The sequence below is a fragment of the Lichenostomus cassidix genome, chromosome 4, assembly GCF_008360975.1.
Source record: "Lichenostomus cassidix isolate B80296 chromosome 4, HeHo_3.0, whole genome shotgun sequence".
Taxonomy (NCBI): domain Eukaryota; kingdom Metazoa; phylum Chordata; class Aves; order Passeriformes; family Meliphagidae; genus Lichenostomus; species Lichenostomus cassidix.
Window position 1 is genome coordinate 24,403,780 of NC_139484.1, and position 17,854 is coordinate 24,421,633.

Below are 17,854 nucleotides of genomic sequence, written 5' to 3' on the forward strand. Positions count from 1 at the left end.
CCTTTTCTTTCAAAATAAAAGCTCTATGTAGTCCAGCATTCTGTTGCACACTGAAAGAGAGAAGCTCGGAAGGCTCTCAATACAGTCAGATTCGTTTCTCCAAAGGCAGTGAAATCTTTCTTCAAATTCACATTGATGGACATCAAAGATGTCTTCTACAGTTAAAGTCAAACAATCAGCATGGAAAAGAACCTACTTCCCTAGCATAGTTTCAATGTCCACAGACATGTCGGGTAATAATCAAACCAAGAGCACATAGGCTGAATTTGCTTTCATTACTTACATGGTTATGTAGGAAAGTCTCAAATAAGGAGTTATTGTATACAGGTGAAAAAAGCCAACTAGTTATGTCTAAATGAAAACAAACTGTCTAGTGCAAGATTGGTCTAGACTGGCCAGGATTTTCAGTTCTTGGCTAATTCTCATTCAGCAGATTCTCAAACTGAAGACAATGCAACTGATTGAAAATGAAAGAGAATACACATTGGTCCCCTATCAAGGGGGGACACTTGCATTAATCTGGAAATTACTGTTTAATTTTTCAAGCACATTAAAAATGTGAAAAGGGAGCTGGTTTTTTTCCCCCAGAAAACTACTGACTGAAGAACATTCATTCATGTGGTGCTTAATGGTTCTATATCCACAAGGAGGCCGGTAACGAGTGGTGTCCCTCAGGGGTCTTAGGACTGGTGATTTATAATATCTTTATCAATGACATAGTGAGATTGATGGCACCTTCAGCAAATTTGTAGAACTGAGCAGTGCAGCTGACACAACAGAAGGACAGGATGCCATCATTGGACACATGGACAAGCTGTGGAAGTGCACACAAGAACCATGTGAGGTTCAACGAGTCCAAGTGCAAAATGCTGTACCTGGCTCAGGGCAATCCCAGACAAGAGTCGGGACTGGGAGGAGACCTCATTGAGAGCAGCCCTGGGGAGAAAGGACTTGGGGGTTCTGGTGGATGGAAAGCTAGATATGATCTGGCAGTATGTGCTTGCAACCCAGAAAGCCAATATTATCTTGGGCTGCACCAAAAGAAGTGAAGCCAGCAGGTCAAGGGAGGTAATCCTCCCCTTCTACTCTGCCCTGGGGTACTGCAATCTAGGTCTGGGAGCCCCAGGACAAGAAAGATGTGGACTTCTTGGAACAAGTCCAGAGGAGAGCCACCAAGATGATCAGAGGACTGAAGCACCTCTCCTCTGCAGAGAGGCTGAGAGAATTGGGGTTGTTCAGCCTGGAGAAGAGAAGGCTCCCAGGAGATAGTGTGGCCTTTCAGTATTTACAAAAAATAGGAAAAGTGATTTTTCACATGAGCATGGTTCAAAATTTATAAAGAAGAGGTATAGGTTAGATGTTAGGGAGAAGCTCTTCACTGTGGGGGTGGTGAGGCACTGGGACAGATTACCCAGAGAAGCTGTGGATGTCCCATCCCTGGAAGTGTTCAAAGTCACATCAGATGGGACTTTAAGATATCTGATGTCATGGGTGGTGTCCCTGCACATGGCGGAAAGTTGAAATTAGGTGCTCTTTAAGGTCCCTTTCAACCAAAAGCAATCCAGGATCCTATGATTTCTTTCTGCACATCTTTTAGGCAGAGCATGCTGCCTTAAATTTACATTGAACCTTAATTGTGATTATAGAAAGGGCACAACATTCTTTTGAAGTTGTCTGATTTTGGCTGGCATAAAGTTCATTTTCTTCATGGTGGCTAGTATGGGGCTATGTTTGGATTTGTGCTGAAAAGAGTTCTGGTAACAGAGACATGTTTTACTTATTTTGCTGAGCAGTGCTTACAGTGTCAAGGCCTTTTCTGCCCCTCACATCACCCCACCAGCAGAGAGGCTGGGGATGCTCAAAAAGCTGTGAGCCAACACAGCCAGGACAGCTGACCCCAACTGATCCAGGGGATATCCCATACCATGTGGCAGCACGCTTAGCCTAGAAAGCTGGGGGAAGAAAAAGGAAGGAGGTTTACATTCTGAGTGATGGCATTTTTTCTTCCCAAGAACCCATTACACAGGATGCAGCCCTGCTTTCCTGGGGATGGCTGAACACCTGCCTGCCCATAAGAAGTGGTAAATGAATTCCTTGGTTTCTTTGCCTGCGTGTGAGGCTTTTGCTTTAGCTATTAAACTGTCTTTATCTCAACGCCCAGATTTTCTCACTTTTACCCTTCTGATTCTTTCCCCCATCCAGACATGGGGGGAGTGAGTGAGCAGCTGTGTGGGGCTTAGTTGCCAGCTGGGGTTAAACCACATATTACAAGATGTGGGTTTTTTATTGTCAGTGCTTGAATAAGGTTATCCTGAAATTCTCCAGCACCAAATCACCGTCTTTAAATACACTTTTCTCCAGCCCATAAAGTATTTGACAAAAAATCCTCACATTAATGAATCCCTGAACCAGAGGCTAATCTGAAAAAGAAAAGAGCTAGAGCCGTTTTAATAGTTGATGAAAATTCACCAGTCTCTACATAGGACTGATGTTTACAAGACAACTTCTTTCTACAGAGGGAAAATGATCAAACTACAATGAGCAAAATAGCCAAGAACTTTACAAAGAAAAACTTTAAAGCTTTAATACTCTTTGCAAATTCATCTCATGGTAGACCTCAGAAGAGTCCATGTATTTAAAAATACTCACAGCAAATCAGAAAAACTACAAAGATTCACTTTGTAGTGTCCCTAACTACCAAGTAAGGAATACACATTTTCCATTTTCAGAAAGAAGCAGCATTTTCCTTGAAGGAATTAGGAACAAAGGAGTTATAAATAACTGTCTCTAATGAAAAAGTGTCAATAATACTTAGATTTTTGCACTGTACTTATGATGTTGACTCGGATGGTATGTTTATTGCTCTGCTGTCACATGGTATGATAGGAAATTTTTGCTCATATAACTACAACAGTGTATCTTTCAGACAGTTTATATTTATACTAGGATGCAGTAACAACACTAAACTTTTTCCTAGTGGAAAGTTAAACATGAACTTGTCTCATAATTGTCTTCATTGTCTGGAAACAATTGAATCAAGTCATTAAAATATTGTTTTTCACAGGTCGTAGATGAACTATAAACAAGGCAGAACTCACTGACACATGAGCAATCCTGCAAATAACCTTCCATTGACTAAACAACTGCAGTTTTCCATTCTGCACCAGGCAGTATTTGAGTCCAATGTTTAAGGGTAAAGAAATTTCTCCTGCTTCCACTTAAGTCTTTGAGAAAGCTGTCAATGAAACCAAATTAATAAAACAAAAGCCTTAATAATTTCTCATTCTCTAAGGAGCACTGTTGAAATCAGCAAAATGCTTCCATGTTAGAGTGGGTTTGTCCTGAAAAAAAAGTCATGTTTTATAATAAATAAAATGTATCAACAATGGATACTGATCTCTCTCATGTGTCTCATCACAATTATTGCAACAAACTTTCCTTTCAATCATTACAAAAATAATTGTTTAGACCGCAACATTTCAGACTCAAGTAATCTGGGTAGAAGCCCCAGAGATCTGCAGGTATTCAGCAAAAAAAAACTAACTCACAGCTTAGACTGAAAGTATTTTTTTACATGCATCATAACTGCTGTTATGAGATGAAAATAAATGGATGTGAATGTTTGTTTTCTTCTCATATGATGAAATTTAGAGTGATTCCACAGACAAAACAGCTTTGCTTGCAGAGGATAAAAGCAAGATTTAGGCACTACTTCCAGCCCACTAAAGTTTATATTGAAACTGATTTTTTCCCTTGTTTTATACATTCACAGGTATCATTCTGTCTACAATCATACTTCAAAGCATCGTGTAGATGGATTTTAACATGATGGTCGGGTGACTAGTCTTATACTGAATCCAAGGCTACTTGAGTTTTATGACATATAAAATCTCTGTATTCTCTGTTTTAAGTTGGAGCCACTAACAGTCTAAGCATTCCAGATGTGGCTTTAAAGCTGTGTTTTCTAGCTTTCAGTGTAGTTGCCTTTCCCCCTCAACTTCACAATTGTATCAAGATGAGGCTTCTAGGGCAAACAGCTCTGGAAATACTGAATGCATGATTCTGGCTCATGAGCATATATAACCTCCATAGAGAAGAAAAAAAGTGATTTTAATAAAGACTAAATAATGAAAAGGGATACAGGTCAAAAAAATTAATTCCACAAGAACAGACATAGAGCTTACAGTAGAAACAAAGAAAACCCTTCAATAGACACTTCAAAAGCCTAGTAAATATTCAGCTATATTCATAATCAAAAAGTTTTTTGTGAATGAAAAAGCTAATTTAAAAGAGGTGCTGGTATTCCAGCCCTCAGGCTTTCTTCAAGGTAAAAACAACACAAATGAGCAGAAACCTCTGCAATCTTCCTTTAAATCACGTTTACCTGGCACTTGTTTGGCTGCTGGCAAGGAACTCTCATTTCCATCAAACTAGCCATTGAAGGCTTTAAATTTCCCCTTAGCAATCTAGCTTCTCAGCTCCATCTGTAAAAAACTAAGCACGGAAAAAAAAAAACCAAAATGGAACCAGAGTCACTCTTCTCTTTAATAGCATCTAAATGAAGAATTTTGGTAAGAAAGTTTCCAAGACCAGTCCAAAAAGACAAACAAAATACTTATTCTAAGCTATCGGTTGCTTTCATTCCTGCATTTAATTCGGCCAACTCACTCCAGGCTGAAGTCTCTGGCTTTTAACGGGTGATGGGGAAGGGATTTTGTGTCTGGTTTGTGTGGAATACCATCTCTACACATTTTTTTACTAATGTTCTAACACCACAGTAAATCTCATACCTATAGACATATATGCAAAGGATAAACAGACATACACGCAAAGTTAAATGAAGATCCGGTTTCCATCTTCTCTTTTGCCTATCAGTTGTCCCACATTAAGTGAAGGATTAGTTTTTCCTTTCCCTGTCTTTGGAAATGGTGCCATAGATGCAGTAACAGATCTTCTGACTCACAGAGAAGCAGAGATGAGAGGTTTTTTCCGTGTTCCTACAATGCCTAGCACAAAAACTTAAAGGTTCATGACTAGAGATAAAAGGAATGCTGAAGTTGTCAACACTTACAGGGAAAGGGTGTAATACACTGGTTAGTAACTTTAAATCATTGGGAAGGGAAAAGAATCTGCATTACAATGTTAATATTTGCTTAGGATGCTCTAAGTAACTTTTATTCTTTTTCTAGCACAGAAAGACAGTAAGTTCAATGCTCTGGATGACCCACTTATAAAACTTTTTAAAATTAAGGAAATATGAAATGCAAGAGCGGTTCAAATTGAGGCAAGTTACAGTACTGGCTACACAGGTCAGTAACCTTGTTCTATTTCCACAACCACTGTGCCAGGATAGCCTCTCATTTCCTCCCCCCCGATTTCTACTGCATTATTCCAGATGTAGAAACTTGATTAGCTCCAAACTGCACCTAAAAAACAACCTGTGACCTAGTCTACATTCTCCATTTTGCATCTCAGATGCATTACTGAGTTACTAGTGCTCAGATTCCCTATTGAAAGAAAAAAATCAGACAGAAGTCAGCATCTTCAGCATTTATCTACTATTTTTACATCACAACCTGTTGAGCATTATGCTGGAAATGCTGTGGCTTTAAGTTAGAAAAAGCCTGCAGCTTCCTTAATACAGAGCCCTACAAAAATTGCTTTGCAGAAGCACTATAACAACAAAATGGTTTTAGTCTAGAAAACTAGATCTACTTGTTATCAGTATATTAATCGGCTTGAAGGCATTCCTACTTCTAAATTAACTTGACAGGATAATTCACATCCACGTTCATCACTCCCACTTCTTTTCTAGGCTTCATATAGCATTTTTTTTAAAAACATTAACTTCTGTAGACATTCACCTGCATTTGCTATTCTGTCAAAATATCTTTATTATCTTTCACTACAGCTTGCAAAAGAACCAAACCTGACAGCAAAGAGTTCAAACTGCAGCTTCCAACAGCAAAGCCCATTTTAGCAGCTGACAACTCGCGTTCACCTTCATGGTTAAACATGAAGTTTTGCATAAACAGCTGCAAATAGACGAATGGACTCTTCTGGATTTTGTACATCCTAAATATTGATACAATCTAAAAAGAAAGCCAAATTTGAAGAAAATCTGTTCAGTGATTCTGAAGAAATAAGCTTGACACTACCAAAACACAGTCTCAAGTAATTTTTGTAGTTGGCTAATAAACAAGCCTCTTGTTTTTCCCCAATTCCACCCTACTGTCTATCAGAGGAAAGAATCCCACTAAAACATATATTCTACATCTCTTCAGAGACAGAGGAAGAAAAGAGGAGGTCATTCTCAAAGAATTTGTCTTAAGTGCTATGGTGAACAAGTAAACAAAGACTGCAAGTAGCATACATCTCATTCATTACACAGATCCCCTAACCACAACCTTCCTGGCATTCAAAAAATCAAGATGGACATATGCTTAATCCAGTATCAACATTCTAAAAACAATTTTGAGCTGGTTCTTCCTATATACACTGTTTAATATGAAAAAAGTAAGTTTCTGTGGCAAGGATAGGAGATAAGAGAGGTTATGACTATTCACTGATTACCTGCAAATGCTTGAAAATATCCCAATAGGTCAGTATTACTTTACCCTTGAAGAAGTGTTTTACTTTTCACTTTTGATGTTTCTTCAGGATTTTTGAAGAACCCTAAAAGAACATGTGCTTTGTCTTTAAAGCAAGCAAAGCTGACTCACAAGATTCCTCTTTGGAGACCTTGAAAAATAGACAGAAAATTAATATCTGAACCAAGCATTTTTACCACAGGAAATGCCAAAATCTAAGGATTTTCTTTATTTTTCTTGCAATAATTAAACATTAATTTAAATTTGGTCTGTCATGCTCTTAAAAAAGTTGTAGTAGGTTGTTTAAGTATATCTGAAATTAAAAAATGGTAAGTTACATCAAAGAAATAAAACATACCCTACTGACACCTATGGCAGCAAGCATATACAAAAACAATATGTGAATTTGTTAACAATTCAAAGTGAAAACTAGATATTTTCTTTTATTCATTACTTGGCCAGCTTTACAGGTCCACAGCAGAAGAGAATCACCATACAACTCAATACACTCCAAAATTAAACAAAGAAAGCGAAATTTTAATTACGCTACATTAAAAAAAAAAAAAACCAAACCTCTGCTTTTTGATTACATATAGTCAGAAATAAACTTTAAGTGCTTCTGGAGATGATAATGATGAGATAAAGATGAGGACACTTTCACAGATGTTTTGAAACATTCTTTACTTTTTTGATTATAGATAATCTATCCATAGTTAAGGGACTAACCGTTACATTTTCTCCTACAAACTACTAAAACCAGACACTACCCAGCAGCTTAAATAACATATGAAAAAGCCGTATCTATTTAACAGCTGCAGAACTCAGGACAGAGGCAGTAAAATATAAAAAAATACATGAGTTAAAAATCCTACTGCAAGAATATTAACTGTAATGAAAAGAAGACATTAAAACCAGCAGCTAGTTAGGTGCCAGGACATAATAGAACCCATAAGGGCAGGCAAAGAATGATGCTAAGTTAGGAAGAAAGAGTCTGTTTTCAGAGAACTTCCTGACAGACACCACAACAAAGCAACATGAATGGTGACTGTGTGGTCCCCTTCTCGTAAATAAATCAGGCGTCAAAGGTTGATCTGCAGTTAATAAGAGGTCTAAGCCTTCTCCAAGGATTTGTAGTATTCTGTCAGCACAGTCCAAGCCTTCGGAGCCATGAAGCCTTCCGGCGGGTTTTGTCCTTCTCGAGCCAGCTTGCGCATGCGGGTCCCCGATATAAAATCAAAGTCTTCGTGGCTGAGAGAGTAGGAGTGGAGGCAAAGGGGGAAAAAAAAATACTTTAGAAGCAGGCAAAGTTGTTCATATTCCTTTATTTTCTTGATACTTTATACATTACTTCTTGGGAGTATAATGCTGTATAGCAACTATCATTTCCAGACAGTTCATTTTACTGGCCAGCAATGCCAGTAAATCTCAAGAATACACATCCTCTGCAATACTCAGCTTTGGTAACTCCTGCTGAGGTTTTAGCAGCATGGTCTAGCTGAACCCTTGTGGACTGAATTCAGACACAAACTCCTGTTGAGGGAGAATCCTCTACTCTACCTACTGTCTGAGCCCTCTGCCAATGCAACAGCAGCCATCCTGATTTAGACCTTGCCATGTCAGGGCAAGAGAACAGCCCGATGAACTGGTTGAATGTTCCTGTGCTGAGTCAAGAAGGTCATTTCAGTGCCACTAGAAAATGTGTAAAAAAACATTGTACAAAATCTTAGAGAGAGACTGCTTGGAAAACAGAGATAAAAGGTAAAAATACCTTCCACTAGAGATATTCACCCCTAAAAAGCAGAATTCAGTTGTACAAATGCAAAACTGAACACAGATCAGAAATGTTTACCATTGTTAACATATGAATCTAAATTAATAGTAATTTCTCAGGTATGTGGTCATAAGCAGCAAAAGCTACACAAATTAAATTACTCCTCAAAGGACTGAAACAGTAAAAGCAAGACAAGAATGCCAGAGTTCTATCAAATGCTCTGAAGGAAAAAATTATGTATTTCTAAATTAAATATGCAATTTTACTTATGCCATTTGCTCAGTTTGCAACATGTATGCATTACTCATTCTTTACTTGTCTGTTTGAAATAAAAACCAATTATTGATCTCAGATGCACATGCCTTAGACAGAAACAAGAGCCAAGTGCGCACATCAGAGGGCAGAACTTGGCTCTAAGTGTTGGTCTATGCTCAGCTGGGTATGGAAGTTAGCAAGATGCAAGAAAGCATTCCACAGCTCCCTTTCACAACCCGACTAGCCCAATAATTTTTGATTTGGATTGTATACATTTACACAGCAGTACTGTCATACATGCTCTTTTCTTGTTGCTCTAAATTTGGGACTGTGGGTTCCTGAAGTGTCACAAGGCAAAAAGAAAAACCAAACCCCTACTGTGCTTTAGTCCTGCAAAATATAAATTACACAAAAATGAAAATTTAAAGTTGATGCAGTTCCATGGGAGAAAAAGTTGGCACTGCTACTTACAACATCTGAAAATTTTATTCCTTAGCAGAGGATGTCTGCTGTTCACCAACCCTGTCTGAAGGTAACTTGAGTTCTTTGCAAAGAACTATTTATATAAAATATTTGTGGGGAAGTGATAAGCCTGGTTAATTCTGTCAAAAAAATACCAAGTCTTCAGACGATCAGAAAAAGAAGAGTAAAGCAAGTACTATAAAGTTTCTCCATATGTGTTTTCTCCACAGTGTGGTAGCAATTCCAAAGTTAGAGCATTAAAAAAATAAAAGGTGCTTTATCCTCTCATCATTTCTTAAGTTTTCAGAAAAACACTCAGCTTCCTCCCAGCCCCTACAAGTGAAATAATGGTACTAAACCACTACATTTAGGTATGTCAAAGTTTGCTTCAATAATACATACAACTCCCTTAGCTGCTTCTTATTCCTAGTTGCACAAAAAGCAGCTAAAAATTTGGGATACCAAGAAAGAAAGAAACACGAAAAGAAGCTAAGGAGAGCTACAGAAATTATTAAAGAATGAAAGAAAAAAAGTGAGGATTATTTCAGAAACATAGCACAGTATCTCATAACATGTCAAGAAATGTTTCCAAAGTACTCTTAAAAAGTACAAAAGTACTAATGATGTCCTCTCATTATCCTGAACATCTATTTTCAAAGGGTTTTTCTTTATTAAAAAAAAAAACAAACCTTAATTTGTAATCACTAAAGTGATTCAAATGGAGCCTTGGTAATGTATACACAACAACACAATTTTTTTTTTCTTTTTTTAAAAACCTGTATTTACAGTTTTCCAGTTTAATCTCCACTTTCCTACATAAAACAGAGTATTTGATAAACCACTCAATGCTCATTGTCTTTACTAATGGTAAAAAGCAAATTTCAGAAACTGAGATTTTTGCTAAGGAGAAAGACCTTATCAGTACTGTCACCATTTGGCATGACGTGGCCCACAAGCATTTTGAAATAAAACATCAGTATGAGTAATTTGCTTTAGTAGAAGGAGATACTAAAAAGTCATCAAGTAATTTTGCTCCAAGTGAATTTTGAGGATATTAGGAGTTACTCTATATAAGATGGATTTGAATGGAACATGAGAGGGGAAAACATTTGACCATTAAAGATGCTATAAAATATAAATGCCAAAGCCATTCAAATTCCATTCTGTCAGATTTGAAATGACCCTCAATGAAACTTGATACAAGCCCTTCTGAGTATGGGACTTAAGTGCCTTTGAAAATTTTACTCAGTAGCTGCTGGAATCAGCTTTCTTTTAGCCACACTGGATGCCACTAAATACTTGTAACAGGGACTTGACCTTTTACTACCAATTGAACTCAACTTAATTACACAATACTTTGTGCCACTGCAATTAAAAGCATTCTCCAAAAGAAAGAGGAATAGAAGGAAAAAAATTGTCAGCAGAAAACAGTCTTGAAACGTTCCACATTGAGGACTGGTATTCACTCTGTGGCACAGCATCCTAGAACTCTACTACACTCACAGTGTAGAAAAAAAACATAACCTACACACATGGAAATTTCCTTACTCATGGAGGACAGGGATTTCAGACACCTTACAGTTTCTGTGACAAAACAAGGATATCACTAGTTTGCAAGAAGGAAGTGACTGCCACAGGCCTATAGGAAATCTCCTGTGCTGTACCTCTGAGGTGTCAATACAGTACATTAATGCAGTAACTGAAGAGAGTATTTTTTTCTGCTTCAAGATTATTCCCGACAAATTTAATCTAGGTATAGGCCACATTACATAGATTTTTCATCTGGGAGCACTAAGGATCAGTCATAATCTTGGGAACCCTCCTGTTAGGTATTTAGCACTGTAAAAATTACCTTCCTGGAATTCCTATTCTCTGTGGAGGGCAATATCTAGTGTTCTCAAGGTCTTAAGGAATTAGTCTTATATACAAGACCCACAATAAAAGTATAGACCATTCACTCATAGTGTTGCCTTGTTTTAAAACTAATATAAGGAAATAATAACATGACTTATTCATCCTGGTCTGTCTTCAAAACAACTCTGATGTTCTACTCAGCTGTTAACTTCAGACTATTTCTGGGACAATTCATAGCCTCCTTATCTGTGGTCCAGTTCTAACCTTAAACCCTTTTTAGAAGGATTTTCTCTGAATTTAAACTTGCCTTTGCAGCATCAAGTCATGACTTACACCATAACTCCTACAGGAAGACTACATTATGCCTTAAGAATAAATGTCCCTCAATGCTGAATGAACCAATTAGTGCCAGCTAGGTTCAAATCCCAACCAGCCATGAACAAATTGTTTGTGAAATTAGAACACGATAATGTGATTAATTTCAACATATGCAAAGCAAATCCTTTTAATAATTCCTTTCTGACTGGCAGGAGGGTTTGAGTCTCCTGGGTTGATGTAGTGTTTCAGTGTATCCTAAATTATGTACTAATGGTAACTGAGAAACAGTACTTCTCATAATTAAATTAAGGAGGACAATCAACTGTGCTCATCTCAGCCTCTTATTATCGCTTAAAAAAACAAACAAACTTGAGAACACTATGTACTTAGTTGGAGTAGCTGTTCTGTAAATATGATTTGATAGCATTAAAGCAGTCATGGCAACCATATTAAAGGTCCTCAGAATGAACTATATAAAGTTAAAATCTCTCTTCTTTACAGATACCCACGCTTCATTCACATTTTATAGACAACATGAACAATCTGCTCCAGTTGCCTTACTTAGGCATTTCTTATAGCCAAAATGTTCTCTTTGGTTTTCTTTTAGGAAAAGAAAATAGTAATTTCTTTCCAGACCCTGCTGTGGCTTTTTTAATTGCCAGGCTAATTTCCTTTCTTAATTGAGTTTTTTCTCAGCAGCGGTCTGTGGCTGCATTTTATAGGACTGATCTTACATAAAGAATTGGGAACCTCTGCTCACAAAACCAGCTACTATTATTAAGCCACCAATCCCAAATTACACTTGTCTCTGGTAACCTTTTTGCGAGGTTGTTTGTGAGGCCTTTTTGGCTGAAGAAACACACTAATTGTTTTTCTGAAGGGATTTCAGCATTGGGTAAGCTTTTTGATGGGGGAAGTAGTGGTGTTATTTGTTGGTTTCTTGGTTCTTTGGTTGTTTTCTTTATACTTCACTCTACCAGTTGTTTACAGGTCACACATTCATTTTGAACTACTCCATTATAACTAGGATTCTTACTATAAACTCTTCCAAAACACATGTGGACATATTCAATAATAGATCCAAAATTCTATGAAATCTAAAAGTGTAAAAACTTTTATAAGGACTGTAACAATATTAATACTAGTTTTTATATGCATTACTTCAGAATTCTATGCAAGTGGAAATGCTCAAGCTTCCCACAGAAACTTAGATGAGGCTTACTATCTGACTTGACTAAAAGCAAAAAGGGCAATTTTATTTTTATTATCCTCATTTAGACCAAAGGGAAAATAAAATGAAATTAACTCTACCTGTGCTGCTTTACATCACTTCAAATGCATTCCTCAAATCCCTTTCCTAGATCTTAGTTTAAGACATATTTTTTTCAAAAATATGTTTCAAGAGTTCAGTTTCATGAGGTGCTAAACCTAGTTCTAAGATGTCCAAGAAATAAATTAAAAATCATGCTGGCTTCATGAGGTAAAATACAAATATAATTCCAAGTCATTGGTTGTTCATATGTCTTAATATTCTAAAGGGCAACTTTATTTAAGCAATTTATACAAGTTAAGCTTTGTGCATTACTCCACAATGACAGTTGCTGTGCAGCTGTTACAAAGACTTTCACATCAGTCTTTTCTTACCCTCTTTCCTCACAGACAATGCTCCATTATCCTGAGTGCAACCAGGATATTTCTGCCTTTCCTTACTAACAGGGACCAAGTGACTTCAGCTCCAACACAGCACCACAGCAGCCCAGAGCAGCTCAGATTGTGAAGCAGCAGCACGAAGCCCTGACACACAAAGTCAGTAGTCTCCAGACCGTTCCCATGCAGATACTGAGTCAGCTGAAACGCCAAGGGCAGTACATGTTCTGGGGGATACTAATGGAACAGAGAAACAAACTGAACTCTATATAATCACCACAAAACTACACTTGTGTGGACACCTTTGGGAGCAGAAGACCTTAAGCACGATAACACCTTGGAATTACAGGCAGCACAGCAGAGAAGTGAGGGCCTTTGGTACTAATTTGGAGGTAGGGCTGGTGTAGGCTTTTTGGTGCTCCCCAGGCTTGCCACCAAGGTCATGAGCATCTTGGCCACAACCACAGGCAGGTCTCACACAGCTGCCCAGTATCTGACCATACTCTGAACACCCACCCCGCCAGGCACACAAGGAATGCTATCAGCAAGCATTACATCCTCCTCACAAAAGCTGAGCAAAACAACTCTCTGCCACTGCTAGTTCTGCAGCCACAACTTTTCACACATTCTTCTGGCAGCTGGATTAAGTTTTTGGTAACCTCTCACCATGAGCCAAAGATGCATTCACCACCATCCCCATGCCTTGGGATTTCCCTCAGAAACCAAAAGGTATTCCACTAATAGCAGCAAAGAGCCCAACTGCAATAACTTCTGCATGTCTTTGCTGCCAAGCACAGGTGTGGGTACAACTCTACCAAATTACAGAGACACTCAAGGTAGCAGATGGTGTCTATTATGGCTTCTCACAAGCACCTCCACAAACAGAGGAGGAGGCCTGAAAGAATAGAAGAGATGATCACGTGGGGAAAGAATAACTACACACAGCAGCTAGGGGACACAGCTCAGCTATAGCTCAGTCCAAGGGCAATCCACTTGCCCTAACCTTCCACACCCTCATTAACGATGTAAGTTCCGGAACTGCCTAGTTGACTGTCAAGTCTCCAAGCTTCAAAAAACTGAAGGTTTTTTGGTGCAAGGGATACCAAATCACCTTTTTCTAAAACAAGTAACAGCAATGTTTCTATGCATACAACCCTCCTCCCCACATTTTCATGCTGTTTTTTTCACTAAGTGAGTTCAGGAAATATTTCCACAAACATCACTATTTCACATGCAAGGGTCTTCCACCAGTACTGATCCTCTCAGATTTCCAGGCAACCCTCTCTTCCCTGCCATCCTCCTTGTGGAGTCAAACACCACATGGTCCAGGAGTCTGCCACATTTTCAGCATTACATAGACTATCTTGAAAGGCAGCCAGCTGCACCCACCCAAGCTCTAACTCTGTCTGGAGCCTACCACAGTGTTCTGTCTCTGGCAAGCAGGAACAGGAATGGGAGCCTGCATGTGTCTGCATTGCCATCTAGAGGATTGCTGCCATGCTCCATCTACAAACAATATCTAGGCATGGACAGGACAAATGGTCTTACATCCTGACAGCAGAAGGGCAGAACTGCACATCAGTAGCAGCATGGCCTTTTTTCCCCTGACAGTTACAGAAACAGGGAAAAAAGTGCCCCAAACCAAGGCCTCACAGACATAGTGAAAGGATAAAAGGGTGCACTTGATTCAGTCTGTGGCAAAAGGCATAATCTGTTCCCATGGGTTTTCATAAATAAAAATCTCAAAGAGTTGTTTGGGATTTTTTTCCTCATTTGCTCTGGCTAATGACAGAGGTACAATTTCACTCCCCTTGATCAAAATCACATCTATCCTGCAAAGAGAACAGTATCGATGATCAGAGAATCAATGATCTGAATTTTGGCCTGTGACATTGCTACTCCCTTACCATTCCAATTTATTAAGAATTGACACACTAATAAAACTACTTCACTTTAATCTTTCTGCATTGAAGCATGACCAGCAGGCCCAAGAAGGTGATTCTCCCCCTCTACTCCACTCTTGTAACAGCCCACCTGGAGTACTGCATCCAGACCCAGGGACATCAACATAGATGGACTGAGTCCAAAGGAGGGCAAAAAATTTGATCAGAGGGCTGGAGCAACTCTCCTCTGCAGACAGACTGAGATAGTTGGAGTTGTTTAGTCCACAGAAGAGAAGGCTCTGGAGAGATCTTATAGCACCTTCCTGTTCCTAAAGGAAGCTACAAGAGAACTGGAGAGGGACTTTTTGCAAGGGTGTGCAGTGAAAGGAGAAGGAGGAATGACTTTAAACTGAAACAATGTAGGTTTAGATTAGATACTAGGAAGAAATTAATTCCTGTGAAGGTGGTGGGGCACTGGAACAGGTTGACCAGAGAAGTTTGCATTTCAGTCCAACTTCAACTGCAGTTTGATGTAAAACAAAAATATATTTCAGTAATCTCAATAAAGAGGATTAAACTATAATGACAAGTCATCGTCCCACTATAAGTCATTGTTACCAGAGCAACATATACACTAAATTTTGGACTCCGCTATGCCCCACAGGGGAAAAATAACATTGGAACATGCATAGAGAAGGTGAAATGTACTGTTCTGTAATTGGATTAAAAAAAGAAACAAAACAGCTGAAAACCCTGGGACACAGAATATTCTTAGGGCATCATTTTGCATTATTGCTAAATGATAAAATATTACGAAATGAGAAAATAGCTACTTGTCACCCCATCTTGTCCACTTTCTTCTCCATGCTGCACACTCTCATTGTTTATCTTCCCTCCAATCTGATAAACACCTGACACCTGAGAAGCTTATTTAGAAACAAAAAGCAGCAGAAAGCTATCTTACCATTATAATAAATAGTAATATCTTTCTCTGGATTTACCAATCTGTGCCACTATGTTCCAGAATAAGAGAAACCTCAGTAACTGGGGAGCCTCCATGCGGCAGCTAAGTTAGATCAGGTAGTTGCACTGTGAACCAAATCATGTTGAAATCTAGCTACATTTGTCTAAAAGCTACATTGATCTAAAACCACATCTAAACACTGCCATATTTGAGCAATATGAATTTAATTATAAAGAATTTTTTTAATGTGGGCAGGGGTAAGAGGCAGTTATTGCTCAAAATCTTCTTAAAATGAAAATACAACTTACTGATCAGAGTCATAATAATCCATGCACTTCTTTTTTTTATTATAAGCTGCAACTCTGAAGGGTACAATTTCCAGTGCTCGGAGGCCTGGAGCCATTGTCAGCACTTTGGCACCATGGGTTGGTTCATACAGATCTTTCCCAGTGTCAGGGTGTGGCATCCCTGCTGGGTCTCGCCCTACAATGTAGAAGTTAGCTCCTGCAACCATCCGTGATCTGCAGTGCCACTGAACCTGAAAGAGAGACAGGAAAAACAGTTAACAGAAGAAAATGCTCAAAAAATGCAGCCCTGAAAATGGCCATGCATTCTATAATTACCACACTTTCCTTAATCAGATGTGATTTTTACTATGGAGCCAAAACATAATAAAGAACTAATTATGTTGATCGCCATCAAACTTACAGCTAAAATGTACTACTCCCATTTTATTTGTACAGTAGGTGCTCAGAAAGTTACTTCAGCACTATCTACACATTCAAAAGCAAAAATCACCCATGTTCAGCATTTTCAACTTGTACATGTGGCAAGGATATTGTTCAAGGCAGAACAAACACTTAGTCTGCATGAACATTAAGACCCAAAGGATATAAACTAGGTACACATTGCACATGAATGCTTGTAATAGGCTTTCAGAGTACGAAGACTATTTATAGCATTTTTAACTTTTTTTTTATAGTTCAATTACTACTGAAGGTAAAAAAAAAAAGAATACTTCAAAGGAAATTCTGCACACAGACTATTTAATCGTCCACACCCTGCTATCAAACAAATGCTTTCAAATTATTTAGAAATGTATCTCTTTTACTAAATATGGTGAGAGGATTTTTTTCTCCTAAAGACTGTTTGAAGTAGTTTCTAGATACTCAACTCTTAGATAAGTTACACTTATGACTGTTTTTAGACTTACCACATCATAGGATGTTACTGAATGTTCTTAATTAATTTTTATAAGTAATGTTTTCAACACAAGATTTAGCTACAGTAAAGAAAAGGCAAAATAACTGTTATGTTACTCTAGGTAATGAAGACACCACCTTGGAAAACGTCAACATGCTGGCAATGCTCTTCCTAATGCATCCAGGATACCACTGACCTTCTCAGCCACCAGGGCACACTGCTCTTGTCCATTTCTATACATCCACACTACTTCAGAATATATTTACTTTCCTAAGCAGGTGAATTTATTGTATTTTCATGCAGCTTTGCCTTACAGAACTGTTTCTTTTCTTTCTTATTAGGAATGTTAAAAATACAAGAAATGCTAAATTGATGTTTATGAAACTTGTCCATTAAGATTTTTACAGACTGGAAGGCCCCATCAACCCTGTAGTTAACCATATTACCAGCTCCTTGTTGCTCTGTAAAGCACTTGTCCAATAGAAACAGATCTAGAACCAATTACTTTTATAAGTAATATAAATATTACTTATACTACTTTTAAAAATAAACTATGGAAAATTATTAAAGAATCTCTTTTATTACTTTTATTACATTACTGTCAGGCTGTACTCTGAGGTCACTGGAAATGCCATATAGGTAAGGAGAAAAATTTTATCCTGTTCAGAATAAGGGCTGTGCATCTCGTTCCTTCTCAGGCATACAGGAATGAGATAGAAGATACCTGTTAATTCTCACAAAAGGCTCATGGGTAACAGCAGAAGATTCCCTACATTAGCTCACTCATATGCCTCAACTAGATCTGGACTGTAGTTTTTCCTCTGGACTGAAAGACAGTGCAAGCTCTGTTTGACCAGTCAACTGGCCAGCAAAAAATAAGTGGCATCGGTCTGATTTAACTTAACTA

At 38.2% G+C, this 17,854-nt stretch overlaps 1 protein-coding gene across 1 annotated transcript in view; it reads right to left on the reverse strand.

Moving 5' to 3' along the window:
• Nucleotides 1–6,796: 6,796 nt before the first annotated feature.
• Nucleotides 6,797–17,854, reverse strand: part of PAPSS1 (3'-phosphoadenosine 5'-phosphosulfate synthase 1) — a 40,911-nt gene continuing 29,853 nt past the window's right edge. The window contains exons 11-12 of the mRNA XM_085058352.1: nucleotides 16,053–16,282; nucleotides 6,797–7,838 (exon numbers count right to left, since the gene is read on the reverse strand). Coding sequence (XP_084914478.1) covers nucleotides 7,700–7,838; nucleotides 16,053–16,282 — 369 coding nt within the window. The 3' untranslated portion in view covers nucleotides 6,797–7,699. The remainder of the gene's footprint in view (nucleotides 7,839–16,052; nucleotides 16,283–17,854) is intronic.